This window comes from Lucilia cuprina, chromosome 4, assembly GCF_022045245.1.
Source record: "Lucilia cuprina isolate Lc7/37 chromosome 4, ASM2204524v1, whole genome shotgun sequence".
NCBI lineage: Eukaryota > Metazoa > Arthropoda > Insecta > Diptera > Calliphoridae > Lucilia > Lucilia cuprina.
Window position 1 is genome coordinate 90,282,897 of NC_060952.1, and position 15,395 is coordinate 90,298,291.

Below are 15,395 nucleotides of genomic sequence, written 5' to 3' on the forward strand. Positions count from 1 at the left end.
GACTGCTACAAAACGGACAAGTACCCCGGGTCTGTTAATCAAAGATGCTACTGGGGTAGACAAAATGCGAATGAGAAGCCTGTGGACAAGTCTCTTGAAAATTAATGTAGTAGTTGATAGACTAGTTATTGAACTTGTAGACCCTTTAGTTGACTAGTTTATGAAATAGTCTGTTCATTGATTGTTGTATTAGTCATTAGGCTAGATTACAGTCTACTCTTTGTACAAAACGATTAACAAGTATTTAGACAATTTGATTGACCTTCTAGACCTGTATAGTAGTCTTATTTTGTTGTCGAAAGACGTTTGTCTAGCCCTTTGTCCAAAATAATTTATTAGTCTATTGACAGATCTTTAAAGTATTATAAATTTGCAGACCAGTTTGTGGAATAGTCTACTGACTGGCTTGTGGAATTGTTTTTTAACTAGACTATAGTTTAATATTTTGTTTAATCTCTATTAACCACTATTTGGACAATTGTATAGCCAATCTTGACTTGACGTTCATACCGTGATCGTGGATCATGAAGAACAGGTGCTGGTGACTTTATTGTAGTATAACAGCTACTCGAAAGTTATGGAAGTTAGCTTTGCTTCACGACTAGAAGCATGATGTTGGATTTCAGAGAATCTTTTTCTTTTTATGATGACAAGTTTAGCGAATTTGGTTCTTAATAAAGAACATGGAAAGCTAGATAACACTAAGAGCTAAATCAGTTCTCTATGGGAGAGCAACAGGGAAATTCTAAAGCTAACTTTTCAAATAATCATTTAAGTAGAAGATTGGTGGATTTATCCACCACGATGATAATCCTACTGCTGGGAACCACAAGGGCATAAATCCTCGGTTGAATACAAGAACTTTGAGCTGACTTCCTTTAAGCTGTTAATAAAGAAAAAAGATCTTAAGAACATCAATTTCTAAATAAAGAAAGATCCACTCTAATACACACACACATCAAAGACAATTGTTGCTTTTCTGGCCAAATCTATAAAAGTATTTCCAAAATGTTACCATAAAGAGAATTGCATCAAAAGATGTACGTTGTTCTTCAAATCGACAAAAAAAGTGAATAAATTTTCTATCACAATGATCTTATGAGAAATCTGTAACGAACTATGACACCCAACGATCTAACCATCTTCAGATCGCTAAAAACTCTTTACAGGCTAACGAAGGCTAGTCACTTCGTTGGTGAATAAATAGAACAACGAAAACGACTTAGTACCAAGATGTATCGGAATTTAAACATGTTATCGATCAGGACTCTCTAGAAATTCTCGATGATGTATATGGTAAAGATGATAGTCAAACGAAGAAAGATCACACCAAGAACTCAATTGAATTCTATGTGAACAACAGTGGAATGCTGAATCCAACTTTTCAAATAATCTTTTAAGTAGAAGATTGGTGAACTTATCCACCAGGATAATATTCCTAGTGCTGGAAAACACAAAGGCATAAATCCTCGGTTGAACACAAAATCTTCGAGCTGACTTCTTTTAAGTTGCTAATAAAGAAAAAAGATCTTAAGATGATCAGTTTCAAATAAAGAAAGATCTACTCTAATACACACACACATTAAAGATAATTGTCGCTTTTCAAGCCAGATCTATAAAAGAATTTTCAAATTTTGCTATAAAGAGAAATACGTCTGAAGATGTATGTATCTCTTGAAATCGACAAAAAAAGGTGGAGAAATTTTCGATCACAATGATCTTATGATGAAAAGATCAGTAACGATCTATAAAACACACGAACCATCTTTAGATCGCTGAAAACTTTTTACAAGCTAATGAAGGCTCTATGGCACCAAGATGTTCTGGAATTTAAACATGTTATCGATCAGATCTTTTTAGGGAACCAAAATATTAAAAAAAAACAACCTAAAACAAAACTGCAAACATTTTACAGGTTTATCAGAATAGATCATATCACAAAAAAAAATTTCATCATATTACAGTCCATAATAGTTGCTTAGCTCCGTCGTAAGATGAAACACAATATCTTGGTGTAGGGTATCATATAATCGGTATTGTCCGACTTTCTTACTGGTTTATTTTTATAATTAAATTTTTTCTTAAAATTTAACAATTTATTACTTAATTAAACATTTTCATTACATAAACTTTCCATATATTCATTTACTACTTAATAACATCTCTTGTGATTAAATAAAAATACAAAAAAATAAATTGTACTTTTATGCTAAAAAGCCCATTACTTATAAGGTACCATTTCTTAATTATAAAGCCATTCAAATTTCTACTAATAAGTCGTATCATTTTATAAAATTGCTAAAGTAGAATTTAAAAAAAATGTCTGCTAAATTTTCTAAATTAAAATTCTTTTAAATTAAATATAAGTCAAAACAAAACAAATTTAAACCGTATCCTACCTGCTTATCAAAGCCTCAACGTTAAGCATTATTTCTTGTTTCTTTAAATTACTTTTTGGTTCTTCTATTGGTGTCGTAGTATTCGAATTAACCGAAGCTGTTGTTGTCGCTGTAGAAGAAGCATCTGTAGTTGGACTTTCCATAATGGTGCAATTATAGGCCACGCCATTTAGCGATCTTGAAGGAGCAGGTGAGGTAGGTGCCGATAGTAGTGTGGGTGGTGGTGACATTGAGGTCAAAAGACCAGTTTTACGTTTTGTCACAACAGTTTGTACCGGTGGTGATTGAGCTTCTATGGTAGAGGGTGGACTACGATTGATGTTACTGTCTAAACTACTGTGTTGTTGTGATGAAGCCGGCGATAAAGGTATTTCTTCAATTTTCTCCAGATCTTGTGCTATAGACGTGGAATTTTGTTTGTGTACCCTGGTGAGAGTACCTTTGGGACTTCGGGCCGTATCATGCAGTACGGGTATTTCCAGTGTTGAAGACTTATTCGATAACGATAACGGTAGGGACGATTGTAAGGAAGACTGATGATGCTGATGATGTTGATGTTCAGATTTCGATTGTGTATCGTCACGATCCAAACTAAATTGACGTCGTAGTAAACGTGAAGAACCGGGTTTTTCAAATCTACCCGTTACCGAATGAAAACTATTTGCCACCGTATTACCAACACCTCCACCACCGCTATACAAATATTTGCCATCATAGAATTGTGTTAGATTACTTTCACTGGGACTCAAGCATTTATAATGATTATAGGGTGAACTAAGATCCATCATTTCCTCAATTTTCTTATAAAGTCTCGATGATGATCCCGCCGCTGATGTGGGTAAACGATTGAAATTTGAAGGATTTAATAGATTATCGGTTGCAATTTCAGTTATCTTTCTAGGTTGTGGTGAGTTACTGGGCGTTTTGGTTGGGAACTCTGGACACAGTGTCATATTGGGACTAATGGTATTGGTTGAATTGGAATCCAATGAATAGGAATTGGGTAGATTTGAGGATGAACAAACATCAACATTTGTGGGTGGTGTTATTTCAACTTTAACCTCAACCGACTCACCGGCCAGAGAGGATGATTGGCTGGAAGATGGATTTGTACTATTACGTGATTTGTTGGCTTGAGCCTTGAGTGTGATCGAGTTGCGTATCAATGATTCATCTAAACTGAAATGAGAACGACAATGAAATTTGAAGGTAATTTGTAGTGGATTATAAAATTGTTTGTTTATTTTTTCTAATTTATCGATATTTGGAAATCGTTATAAAATTTTAAACCGGAGCTTTTGGTTATCGATGACTTCAAATTTTCTCTAGAAATTTTTTTCTTAAATTAATTTTCTTTAGAAAATAGATCGATAACTTTTTTCAATGATTAAAATTTATCGATAACTTTAATATTCTTAAGAAAATTTTTCGATTACTTTTTGTGTTTTCTAAAAAAATATCGAAAATTAGAGATTTCTCTAGAAAATTTGGCCAAAACTCAAATTTTCTCAAGAATATTTAACGATAAAATAAATTATCTCTAGAAAATGGGTCGATTTCTTAAAATTAGATAATAAAATTTATCGTTAACTATGGGTTAGCATATTGGTCTTTTAAACTCAAACAACATGGGTGAATCTTATCCTATCAATGCTCGAATTTTTTATAGAAATATTATTTTAAGGGAAACCTACCCATGCGACTCTCTAAATCCATTTAAAGAAAGCATGTGTGAATAAAAAATTGTATTTTAATAAAAAATATAAATCTATTAAAAAAAATATATATGTAAATAAAACTTACCCAATCGGTGGGGGATTTGGCAAAGGTTTATCGAAACCTTTCTTGCCTAACAACCAAAATGTATTCATCATTCCTTTACCCTTAATATCTATAAGACCCCTGGGTTCTATCATATAGCCACCACGAGCTTCTAAACGATTACGTGTCTCCTGAGACATGTGAATGCGCCAAGAGGAACCTTAAGCGAGGGAAAAATTTTAATTAACGATTTATTCATTAAAGCTCACAAAACCCACCTGTAGATTCCATTCTTGAGGCGGTATTTACTGTATCACCAAATAAACAATACCGAGGCATAGTTAAACCAACCACCCCCGCACAGCAGGGACCGGTATGTAGACCTATTCTTAACTGTAGCGGCACTCCTGGTAAATGTTTAACATTAAAACGGCCACTTTGATGTAGTAAATCTAAAGCCATAGTGGCAATTTGCTCGGCATGATCGGGTGTACGTACGGGTATGCCACTAACAACCATATAAGCATCACCAATGGTTTCAACCTGTTAAACAAAAATAATGGGAGAAAAAGAAAGACGCCAATGGAATGATGATGTTAATGATGAAAAGTAATTTGTCTTACCTTGTAAACATTGTAAGCATTGATGGTAGCATCAAATATTGTATAGAGATCATTTAAAAGATCAACAACCTGTACTGGTGTGCAATGAGCAGCTATTGTTGTAAAACCAACAATATCACTGAAATATATTGTAACATCTGAAAATTCTTCGGGCTCAACCGCTAAGCCCATTTTTAATTTTTCCGCTACCGAACTAAAATAAAAAATAATTAGAAACAAATTTTCTTTAACCCTAATCACAATTTTCTTCTCACCTCGGCAACATTCTGTTTAACAGTTGCTCAGTCTTTTTTCTTTCAATATCTAATTGTTCGGTTCTCTCACGTATCAATTCTTCCAAATTATTTGAATATTTCTCTAGCATTTGAAACATCGTATCGACAAAATTCACTTTACGTCCATGATTTAACAATTTAAAACGTTCATAAACTCTATAATAGGTTTTTACAACATGATTGTTGTGGTAAAAAAGAAAAATTATTGTTATTTTTTTTGTATTGTTTTTATATTTTGTTTTTTCCGTTATATAGATTTTTTTATGATTTTAATATTAAAAATGTGTCATCATCGTCATTTATAGATTTAAATGATGGTAGAAAAAAGTGTGAGTTATTTAGTCAACATCACCAGTGTCATCATCATCATCATTGACAACATCATCGCATCATTGTATTTGTATTTATAACAAACAGCAGCGACATTGACATCGTCGTCAATCATTTATTGTTGAGTGTGAAGACAAGTCACATTGTTCCAAACAGGTCACACACACACATACGAACACAGGGTTATTTTTAAAACACAAATACCGTTACATATAGACAGGAATACAAATATAGAGTTACCCAATTACCCAGCCATGTAAGCGACGAGGTTTAAAATACAAAACAAAAGAAGAAAACAGAACAACAGTAATAAATATGAAAATCGATAGAACAAAACATTAAAAAAGTATTTCATACGTATGTGAATTAAAGTACGAGTAAAGTTACATATATAGGATAAAATAAAAATAAAAGCCTTTTAATACAATATAAACTGATTGGAAATACAGGGTTTGGAACCGCAGACAGAAACATGTAGGAACTAGTAGTACTTGAATAGCCACTTCGGAATCAGAATTGGATTACAGTATAAGTTTAAAAGCTAACTAACTAACTAACTAACAAACTAACTAACAAACTAACTAACAAACTAACTAACAAACTAACTAACTAACTGATTAACTAACTAACTAACTAACTAACTAACTAACTAACTAACTAACTAACTAACTAACTAACTAACTAACTAACTAACTAACTAACTAATTAATTAATTAATTAATTAACTAACTAACTAACTAACTAACTAACTAACTAACTAACTAACTAACTAACTAACTAACTAACTAACTAACTAACTAACTAACTAACTAACTAACTGACTAACTAACTAACTAACTAACTAACTAACTAACTAACTAACTGACTGACTGACTGACTGACTGACTGACTGACTAACTAACTGACTAACAAACTAACTAACTCTGAACCACTTTCTGAGCCGATTTAGCTATGTCCGTCTGTCTGTCCTTCAATGAAATTTGGTACATGATCTTCTATTGTCCTAGGGGCGAAGTTCTATACTAGACTTGATGACCTTCACGAGTTCTATAATTATAGGGCCTCATAAAACCCTAGCCCCTATGAAAAGCCTCCATCAAAATTTCACTTAAATGTCCACAATTTAAAAAACGGCTTAAGTATATCTGATGCAAGGTACAACTCAAATTAAATGCTTTATTATGAGAACTAAATCACATTTTATTTTTGTAAAAGGTCAATAATTTCTCACTTGTTTTTAGATTAATTTGAATTTAAAACAAATTTTCACTCGCTATTCTAAATTCATTTTAATAAAATTCACTTTTAAATAATTTCTATCCAATTCTTTTGAATTGATTCGAATTTCAGTCAATTATTTTCTCTTGTGAAAAGAATTAATTAAAAATTTGCCAATTCAGTGCACGAATAATTCGCGAACTTAAAAAGAAAAAATAATGATTCTTTTACAGCTCTGATAATTTATCAATTAAAATTTTCCACCTAAATCTCTAAAAACTTCAGACTTTAATGTCTTTTACCAAACCCTAAATTTAAAAACATTATATTTTAATCACATACTCTACATACATGTAACACCATGAACATTATCACCATTAAAAACACTTACGAATTGAAATCTGGTCGCATTTCTGGTTGTTCCGCCCAACATTGACGCATAATATTAATAGCCTCCGGTGGTGCAGCACCCTTTGATACCGAGGGTCTTATTAAGGGTGGTGGTTTTTTTATTTTCGCTATTATTTCCTCAGCCGACAGCGACAACATACAGTACGGTTCACCTCGCACCACCACTTCTTGCATTATTATGCCAAACGAATAGACATCACCGGCCTGAGTGCCCAATATTCTCGTACCATGATGATGGTGATGGTGGTGTTGATGATTTTGAGGTTTCAGTGAACGCAACAACTCAGGAGCTGTCCAGAGTAGTTCTTTGTAGTTGCGTGGTGGTAGTGTTAAACCTTGAGCCTCATAGAATAGAGGTAAGCCGTAATCAGTTATTTTTAATACCCAACGTGCATCAACAACACAATTACGTGACGTTAATGTACCATGAACACGCAGTGGTGAGGCATGCAAGTAACGCATGCCACGTACTAAGTCTGTTAGGAGACTTAAACGAAATGACCAGTCTAATTTGATTTCATCCATGATGAGGACATCTTGCAGTGAACCACGTGAACAATAGTCGAAAACCATGGCCGTGCGACTAGGATCGGCCAGCCAGCCTATTAGGGGATTAATGTTTTCATGTCTTAGACCATGAGCCATTACCAGTAAATCCATGGCTTTGGCTTTCAATTCAGTGGAACCATTTAAGGGCACCTCCTTAAGTTGTACTAGATCACCATTGTATCTGGCTCTCATGTCCAGCAAGGCTGGATTGTGTCTAGCTAAACTGGCTGAACCAGAACTAGTTTTACCATTAACTGTGGCCGTTGTCGAATTATTAGCAGCACCTGGTATTATAAAACCGAGATTCTTTAAAGAACCTATAGAACCCTTTAACAAGTCCGGCTTGTCCACTTCCGGACCACCAAACTCTTGCAATTGTTGCAGCCAACAGCACAGCATGGCTTCAATGCCCTCATCCACCTGAAAGGGAATTAAAAGAATTATGAATTTCGTGTTTTTGCTAGAGTTGTTTAAGTATGTGTTAAATAATCCACTTACTCTACGTGAATCCACCGGGAATACAAAATCATTTGCAGATAATACAATTTTATTAGGTCCTTTAGATAAACGTTTGCGTAATAAATAATTTCTGTAAAACATAAATATAGAAACAACATAAATATTATAAGAACATGATTTTTCTTTTCTGTTGTATTTTCTTTTTTTTTGTATTTAAGGATAAATGTGCAATAAAAGTAGTTGTTTTTATTATAAACGAGAATAGAATGAAAAGGATATGAATATGACGTATGAGTAATATTTAATTTGTTTTGTCATATTTATCATACGTCGAGGTGACTAAACATATTTTTATATTTATTACACGTTTTCTTATTTAAAAGGGAATAAATATTTGTTGAATAAATTGTAGGATAAAAAAAATATTTAGGGTTATAAAGGAATAAATGTTAAAGGAAAAAGAATATGAATTGACAAACATGTGAAAATGGTTCGTACAACTAAAACGGAATTGTGTTTTAGTTATTAAAAATTAAATAATACATTAACTTCGTAAATCTTCAAAAAATTCTATAAAAATGTATGATTTTCAATTTAATTAGAAAATATTTCAGCTCTACATATTGAAACCCAAACATATATTGATGTTTAAACTGCAACATTAAAAGGGCCACGGTTCCCGCTTTAAATAATCATGAATAAACAACCGTCGGTGGTCGGTTTGATTCCCTCATGAGGCGCTCATAAGGACCGTTAGAATCCTTACTAACTAACTCACTAAATAACTACCTAGTTGTTTAAAGTAATGCCCTAAAATGCTATTGTGTATGGTAAAGTTTTTGCTAGTTGATGTTTTGCTACATTAAGTACTTTATCCATTGAAGTAATTTCTTGAACCAATGACTTTGCTTTACTCTTTAATAAAATCCTTTACTTTTCTCTTTAACAAAATTAGTTACACATTCTTTTGTCCTTTTCATTTTAAGAGATCTCCAATAAATTCTCACCAGCAAAGACTTATTATAATAACAATTATTCTATGGTCTATTAAAAGGCAATGACTTCACCTGTTTTTCTGCAAGTCATCATGACTTGTAGAACTAACGATAAAAACCATTCTATTTCATAATTATATTTCTAATAGTTTGAATGGTTTTTCTGCATTATAATGATTATTAAAAACATCCTAGTCTGTTACAGTGTGCAATTTAATGTTTTCTTTCTCTTCTTGGCTTAAATTATAAAAGAAGAAAAACATACTAAATTCAGACACTAAAAAAGCTTAAATGAGCAGCAGTATTTAAACAAAGAAAAACTACGTTTAACATGAAACAATGGCAGTCATTGTATGAAATTTTGATGTATAATTTATGAGTTGTATGTGTTTTTAAAGAGAGAGAGTTAGAGAAAGACCAAAATTGATTTTGGTCAGACTAGAACTGAACTAAAACTGAACTAGAACTGAACTAGAACTGAACTAGAACTGAACTAGAACTGAACTAGAACTGAACTAGAACTGAACTAGAACTGAACTAGAACTGAACTAGAACTGAACTAGAACTGAACTAGAACTGAACTAGAACTGAACTAGAACTGAACTAGAACTGAACTAGAACTGAACTAGAACTGAACTAGAACTGAACTAGAACTGAACTAGAACTGAACTAGAACTGAACTAGAATCCGCTATCTGTATGGAGGCGGAATATATTATAGACAACGAAAGATTATATTGTTGACATAACGAATGGAATGACAAAATTCCCATGAAGTTAAAGCGTACAAAAATAAGAATACTTTTTAGGGGTCAACCTGTAAATCCTCGTTTCAAATGCATGTATGTGTGTGTTATTTATTTGTATTATACTAAAATAATAGAGAAAAACCCAGACTCATAACAGTTAAAGTGTTTGTATTACTCTTGAGTAAATTGTAAGTGGGTGGTTTTAGTTTTGGCAGTCGTCGTACATATATTTCTGTTAGTTTGTGTTAATTGTAATAATGTTAATAATGTGGTTTTTGCATGACACAGATTAGAGAGGGAAAGAGAAAAAGAAACAAATTAGAAGAATGAGTTTTAAGGAGACACTTTCGTTATATGCATAAAATTATTTTAACATTCCGTGTGTACTATTTCAATTCGTTTTAGAAACTGTATAATTAATAGAGGTTTGGATAAAATTTTTTCACAAAAAGAATTTCATTCACTTAGAATGTAGTAAGTTAATTTTATTGTATGACCAGTTTTTTTTTTGCACTTCTATGCTAATGGTTTCCTTTATTTGTTAAATAAATAGGAATTTAAAGGCAGGATGAGAAGTATGTGTTACAACTTTACATATATGTTTGAATTTGTGAGATTATTTTGAAAAAATTAAACCATAACCCTCGTAGACAAAAATTAACATATTTCAATTTGAATTGTGTTCCATTTAGATGGGTTTATTTATAGAAATTTCAAATATCCTTATTATAGATTTTTGGTCCTTTTTCATAGAATATATTTTCTTTGTATTGGTGTATTAAAGAAGAGATTAAATTTATCATCACTTGTTAATGTTTATTCTAGCGTATACAAATAAATGTTATATTCGAAAAAAGAAGAAAAGCAAATAATTGGGTTAAATTTATTCTAAAGACTAATTTAGTTTAAAGGATTGTACATTCATTTTGAGTGTTATGAACGTACATACATATATTTATGTATGCTAAATGGAATGGCTGTCTTTTATGCTAAAGATAATAATAAAAATAAAATTTTATAGAACTTTGATTAAGATGAAAAAATTTCAACTTTTTCCGTTCCGTTTGTGCAGGAGTTAGAGAGGGTGCCACCAACTTAAAAAAAAGGAGCGCACAAAAAGCCCGTTGAAGTAAAACTAACTAACTAACTAACTAAATAACTAACTTACTTACTTACTCACTTACTAATTAACTAACTAACTAACACACTAAAAAAATATCTCATGAAGTGAAACACGTAAACATTTTGTTGAATATATCAAATTTGGTGGAGCAACCAATAGGCCACATTTCACCTATGAAGTAACATAACTAAGAAACTAGTTACTCTAACTATTTATGTGAAAATTCATTACAACATTTCCAGCAGTTAATTCATTGTCATTTGTCAAACAATTGTTACGAAATTATAACAGTACGTATACTTGATATTAAATAAATAAATATTTATTATACGCTCCAAGTTACCAATAAAATTTCATTATTTTTAATTAAAAACTAAAATGTCAACTTTGAAATCCATATATATTCAAATATATGTAATATAAACAAATTACAGTTCTACATTCGGCTGTTGTGAATCTTATATACACTACACCAATACGTATTAAGAAAATGGACAGTTTAAAAAGTTTTTTATTCAATCTGGAAACTTGCTTGAATAGTCTCGTGCTTGATTTCCTGCATATTTAAGGATTCATATACATACTTATGTGTAATTTATTAAATTTACAAACGGAATGCAAACTTATATAAACCCTGCACACAAAGATAAAGTGTATAAAATGAACCAAAAAGCATTTGTCTACTCCATCAACATGATAACTTTTATAATTAATCGACCTTTTATTTTACACACTCACCTCAAGTTCTATTTCTAAAGCAATTGTCTACAGTTTTTATAAAATTAAATACTATGTATTTGGAAAACAAAAAAATAAAAAAAATAAATTATGCACATTTTATATAAAACACATGCTAAACATACCTCATGGCTATACCAGCTGCAACACTTGCCACAACAATAACTAACAAGACACCCACACATATTGCAATAATTGTCCAACATATAGAGCCACAATACCAAAGCTGAGCAGTGCTAACTAACAGCCAATCATCGTAACCAGGTAAAATGGAATGTGTTATATAGGTTTTTAAATTGATTTCATGTTGTTCTAATATCAATAGGGGTCGCCATTTAAATACTAATGATGATGCTGATGGTGTTGATGATGATGATGATGAACTTTTATTTATTGTTGTATTTGTTAAGCTATAGTATCGATGTTCTAGTTGATGTTTTCCGTTTATAAAATCAAACATATTGCTGCTAGTAGTATCATTAGTAACGGATATATGTCTTGTTGCATCTACAGCTTTATTGGCAATGCCACGTACCACATCTAGAACAATAAAATCGTATTTTGGCACATGTTTTAAAGATTTACTAGCACTTGAGGATGTTGTTGTAGCTTCTGTTGGTGTTGAATTTAAAATATTGCCAATTAAGAAATCATAAAAATTAAAAAAATCTATAAAATTTCTTAAATTTTCTATTAATTGTTGTTCTCTTAAGATGTTATGATTTTGGCAAAGTGTTTGAAAAACCTGCTGTTGTTGTTCATTCAAACAGTTTTCTTTTATATGTTGAGAATTAATACATAATAAATTTATATTTGTGGCAGAAACATTCAATGTAGGACACTCCTTTAGCAATTTTTGTAAATATATAAATTCTTTTTTTGCCATATCTGCAGACACAGTTCTATTTAATTTTTTATTGCTAGCCTCACGTAATTGCAACACCTCCGTTACAGATTCATCTAAATGTATAGGCCAGCTGTTGGGCTGAGCCTTTTTATTTTTTCCCTTTTCACGCTCCAATTTTTGTTGGCGAAAATTTTGCACCATTTCAATGCCATTATTATCAAAGGCCACATTAAGGAAATATCGATAGTTGTCACTCAGTATTGTCAATAGCAGCAGATTGGACATTAGTTGAGATTCTGGTTTAATACGTGTCAAATACTTGTAGAAACGATTTTCAGCATTAAAAGATGTTGCCACAATGTCAATGAGCAGCACTTTGGTATGCATTAAGGTTTCCAATAATCTGAGCAGGCGTAATGTTGTAACATCATTCATGGCAGCAGTAATGATTATTGCTTTGGAAATGGGAAAGATACAATAAGAAAAAAAAAAAAGAACATAAACGGTTATCAGAAAAAATCGTTCAGAGAAAACATATTTTTGGTTAAATACTCTTGTATACAAGTGACATATAGACAGATTTCAGATTTTTTGAAAATAGGGTGAAGTTGTGTAAAAGAGTAAAAACATCTTTGTTGATTTGTAACAAGAATTTTATAAAACTCTTTTTTAGTAAGCGTTTAATACGACGTGTTTTAATAAAGTTTAAAAATCTTTTTTAATAGAAAAACCTTTTTAGAAAAACCTTTTTAGAAAAAGCTTTTTGTAACAAAGTTTATTCAAGTAAATAATAAAGTTTTGAAAAAGCTTTTCCAAATTAAGTTTTCTGTAAAGTAAAATTGTTTTTTCTAAGAAATATTTTAGAAGAGCTTTTCGTAATAAAGTATATGTTAAAAGCTTTTGATTGAAATGTTTTTGTACCTTTTCTTATTGAAGTTTTTTTAATAATGTTTTTAAATAAATTTTGCAATAAAGTATAAAAGTTTCAAAAATTTTTTTTTGGAAATAAAGCTTTTAAAAAATATTTTTGTAATTTTGAAGAAAGGCTTTTGAGGAAAAGTTCTTTGTGTTGTAAAAAAGCTTTAAGAAATATTAAAAAAGTTTTTCATAGCAAAGTCTGCAAAAAGCTTTTTGTAGAAATGGTTTCGTTAAAAACTTTATAAAATAAAGATTTTTAAAAAAGCTTTTTTAATTGCACATTAAAAATATTTCAGTAATAATGCTTTATTAAAAATCTTTTTTAAACAAAGTTCTTTGGAAAAAGCTTTTTTGATAAAGTTTTTTAAAAACGTTTTTTTAATAATATTTTAAAATAAATGTTGCAATAAAGTTTTGAAAAAAAAATTTTGTATAAAAGTTTTAAAAGAAAAGCTTTTTGTAAAAAAGCTTTTGAAAAATATTTTTTTGCTGTAATTTTGAAGAAAAGCTTTTAAGGAAAAGTTTTTTGTACTATAAAAGTGCTTTTTTATTAGAAACATTAAAAAAACTTTTCATAGCAAAGTCTTCAAAAAGCTTTTTGTCAAAATTGTTTGATAAAAATTTCTATGAAATAAAGATTTTTGAAAAAGCTTTTTGATTAACACTTTAAAAAATATTTTAGTAACAATGATTTTTAAAAAGCTTTATTAATGAAGTTTTTTGGAAAAGGCTTTTTTTATAAACATTTTTGAAAAATGCTTTTGATAATATATTCCCTAAAAGATCCTTTTGAGAATACAATTTTTAAATAAAGTTTTTTAAGAAAGCTTTTTTTTTTAAAAAAAGCTTTTTGGTCAAAAGCAAAAAAAGAATTTTTATCATATAAGGTATATGATAAAAAAACTTTTTATGAAAATTTTTATGAGTTTTAATTTATCGTAAACAGTTTTTAATAAAGCTTTATATGAAAAGCTTTGGTCAAAGATTCCAAATCTTTTTTATTAAGATTTTTAGGGAATCTTATGTTATTAGTCATTTTTTTGTATCAAATCATTATAGTAAGAAAGCTTTTTAGTCAAAAACTGTTTATAGTAATAATATATATATTTATTAAAAAAGCTTTTGAAAATAAATTTTCACATTTTTTCTATCGTTTACTTTGCCTATAATAGAAACAAATCATGACTTCAAATTCAATTACATTTTATAAAAAACCTTAAGCTTTGACTACTCTATGCACTAACAGCCATAATAAATTACTACATTCCTAAAGCTTGCAAAATTTACAGCACTGTCCAAAACATCTTCAGCACTTGTTCAAGTTCATTTTAACCAATGCGTCATATCTTCCAAACCAAAATACTCAACTGAAAATAAAACGTGGCCTTTAACACTTACCTTTACCAATTTTATCATCAGCATTCAGATCACGTATGTCATCTTCTCCAATTTCAATTTTATATGGTACATGCATGTTGGCTGCTATGGCCATTGGTAATGCCCAATTTTCATCTATAAAAAACAAGAATTGATAAAAAAATATTACATGAATAAAAAATAATAGAAAATAAGTTTTTATTTTCTATATTTTCTAGGTTTGTGGAAGGTATAGGCATGGTAAATGGGAACCAAAAGGATGAATAAAAACAAAAGCATTTGGGAAATAGTTATAGTTTTTTCCACATATTATGTAAATATTTTCATCGTTATGTGTTAGAGGATGTATTTACAAGTGTATGTGTATGTTAGACAGAGAGAATATTGTTGCGGCATTGTTGGCATTTGATAACAATGATTATTGTCATATGTGTGGCATGTTGTAAAATCAGTTGAATAAAGATGAATTAGTAAATGTATCGGACATTAACGACTGCATATTAAGCTATATTATATTAGACAAGATTATAGACTATACTATAGACTAGACTATAGACTAGACTATAGACTAGACTATAGACTAGACTATAGACTAGACTATAGACTAGACTATAGACTAGACTA

The 15,395-nt window shown here is 30.4% G+C and overlaps 1 protein-coding gene across 4 annotated transcripts in view; it reads right to left on the reverse strand.

Moving 5' to 3' along the window:
• The window catches only part of LOC111685298, a 114,134-nt gene that overhangs the window by 1,235 nt on the left and 97,504 nt on the right, over positions 1–15,395 (reverse strand). For 3 of the 4 annotated variants that reach the window (XM_046949611.1, XM_046949610.1, XM_046949612.1), the window contains 10 exons: positions 14,793–14,906; positions 11,755–12,931; positions 8,065–8,155; positions 6,998–7,986; positions 5,038–5,214; positions 4,784–4,976; positions 4,439–4,703; positions 4,203–4,380; positions 4,094–4,105; positions 1–3,578 (listed from right to left, as the gene is read on the reverse strand). The exon at positions 1–3,578 is cut by the window's left edge and continues 1,235 nt beyond it. In XM_046949611.1, the coding sequence (XP_046805567.1) occupies positions 2,396–3,578; positions 4,094–4,105; positions 4,203–4,380; positions 4,439–4,703; positions 4,784–4,976; positions 5,038–5,214; positions 6,998–7,986; positions 8,065–8,155; positions 11,755–12,931; positions 14,793–14,906 (4,379 nt within the window). In that variant the 3' untranslated portion in view covers positions 1–2,395. The remainder of the gene's footprint in view (positions 3,579–4,093; positions 4,106–4,202; positions 4,381–4,438; positions 4,704–4,783; positions 4,977–5,037; positions 5,215–6,997; positions 7,987–8,064; positions 8,156–11,754; positions 12,932–14,792; positions 14,907–15,395) is intronic. The other variant, XM_046949613.1, reaches the window with a different exon arrangement.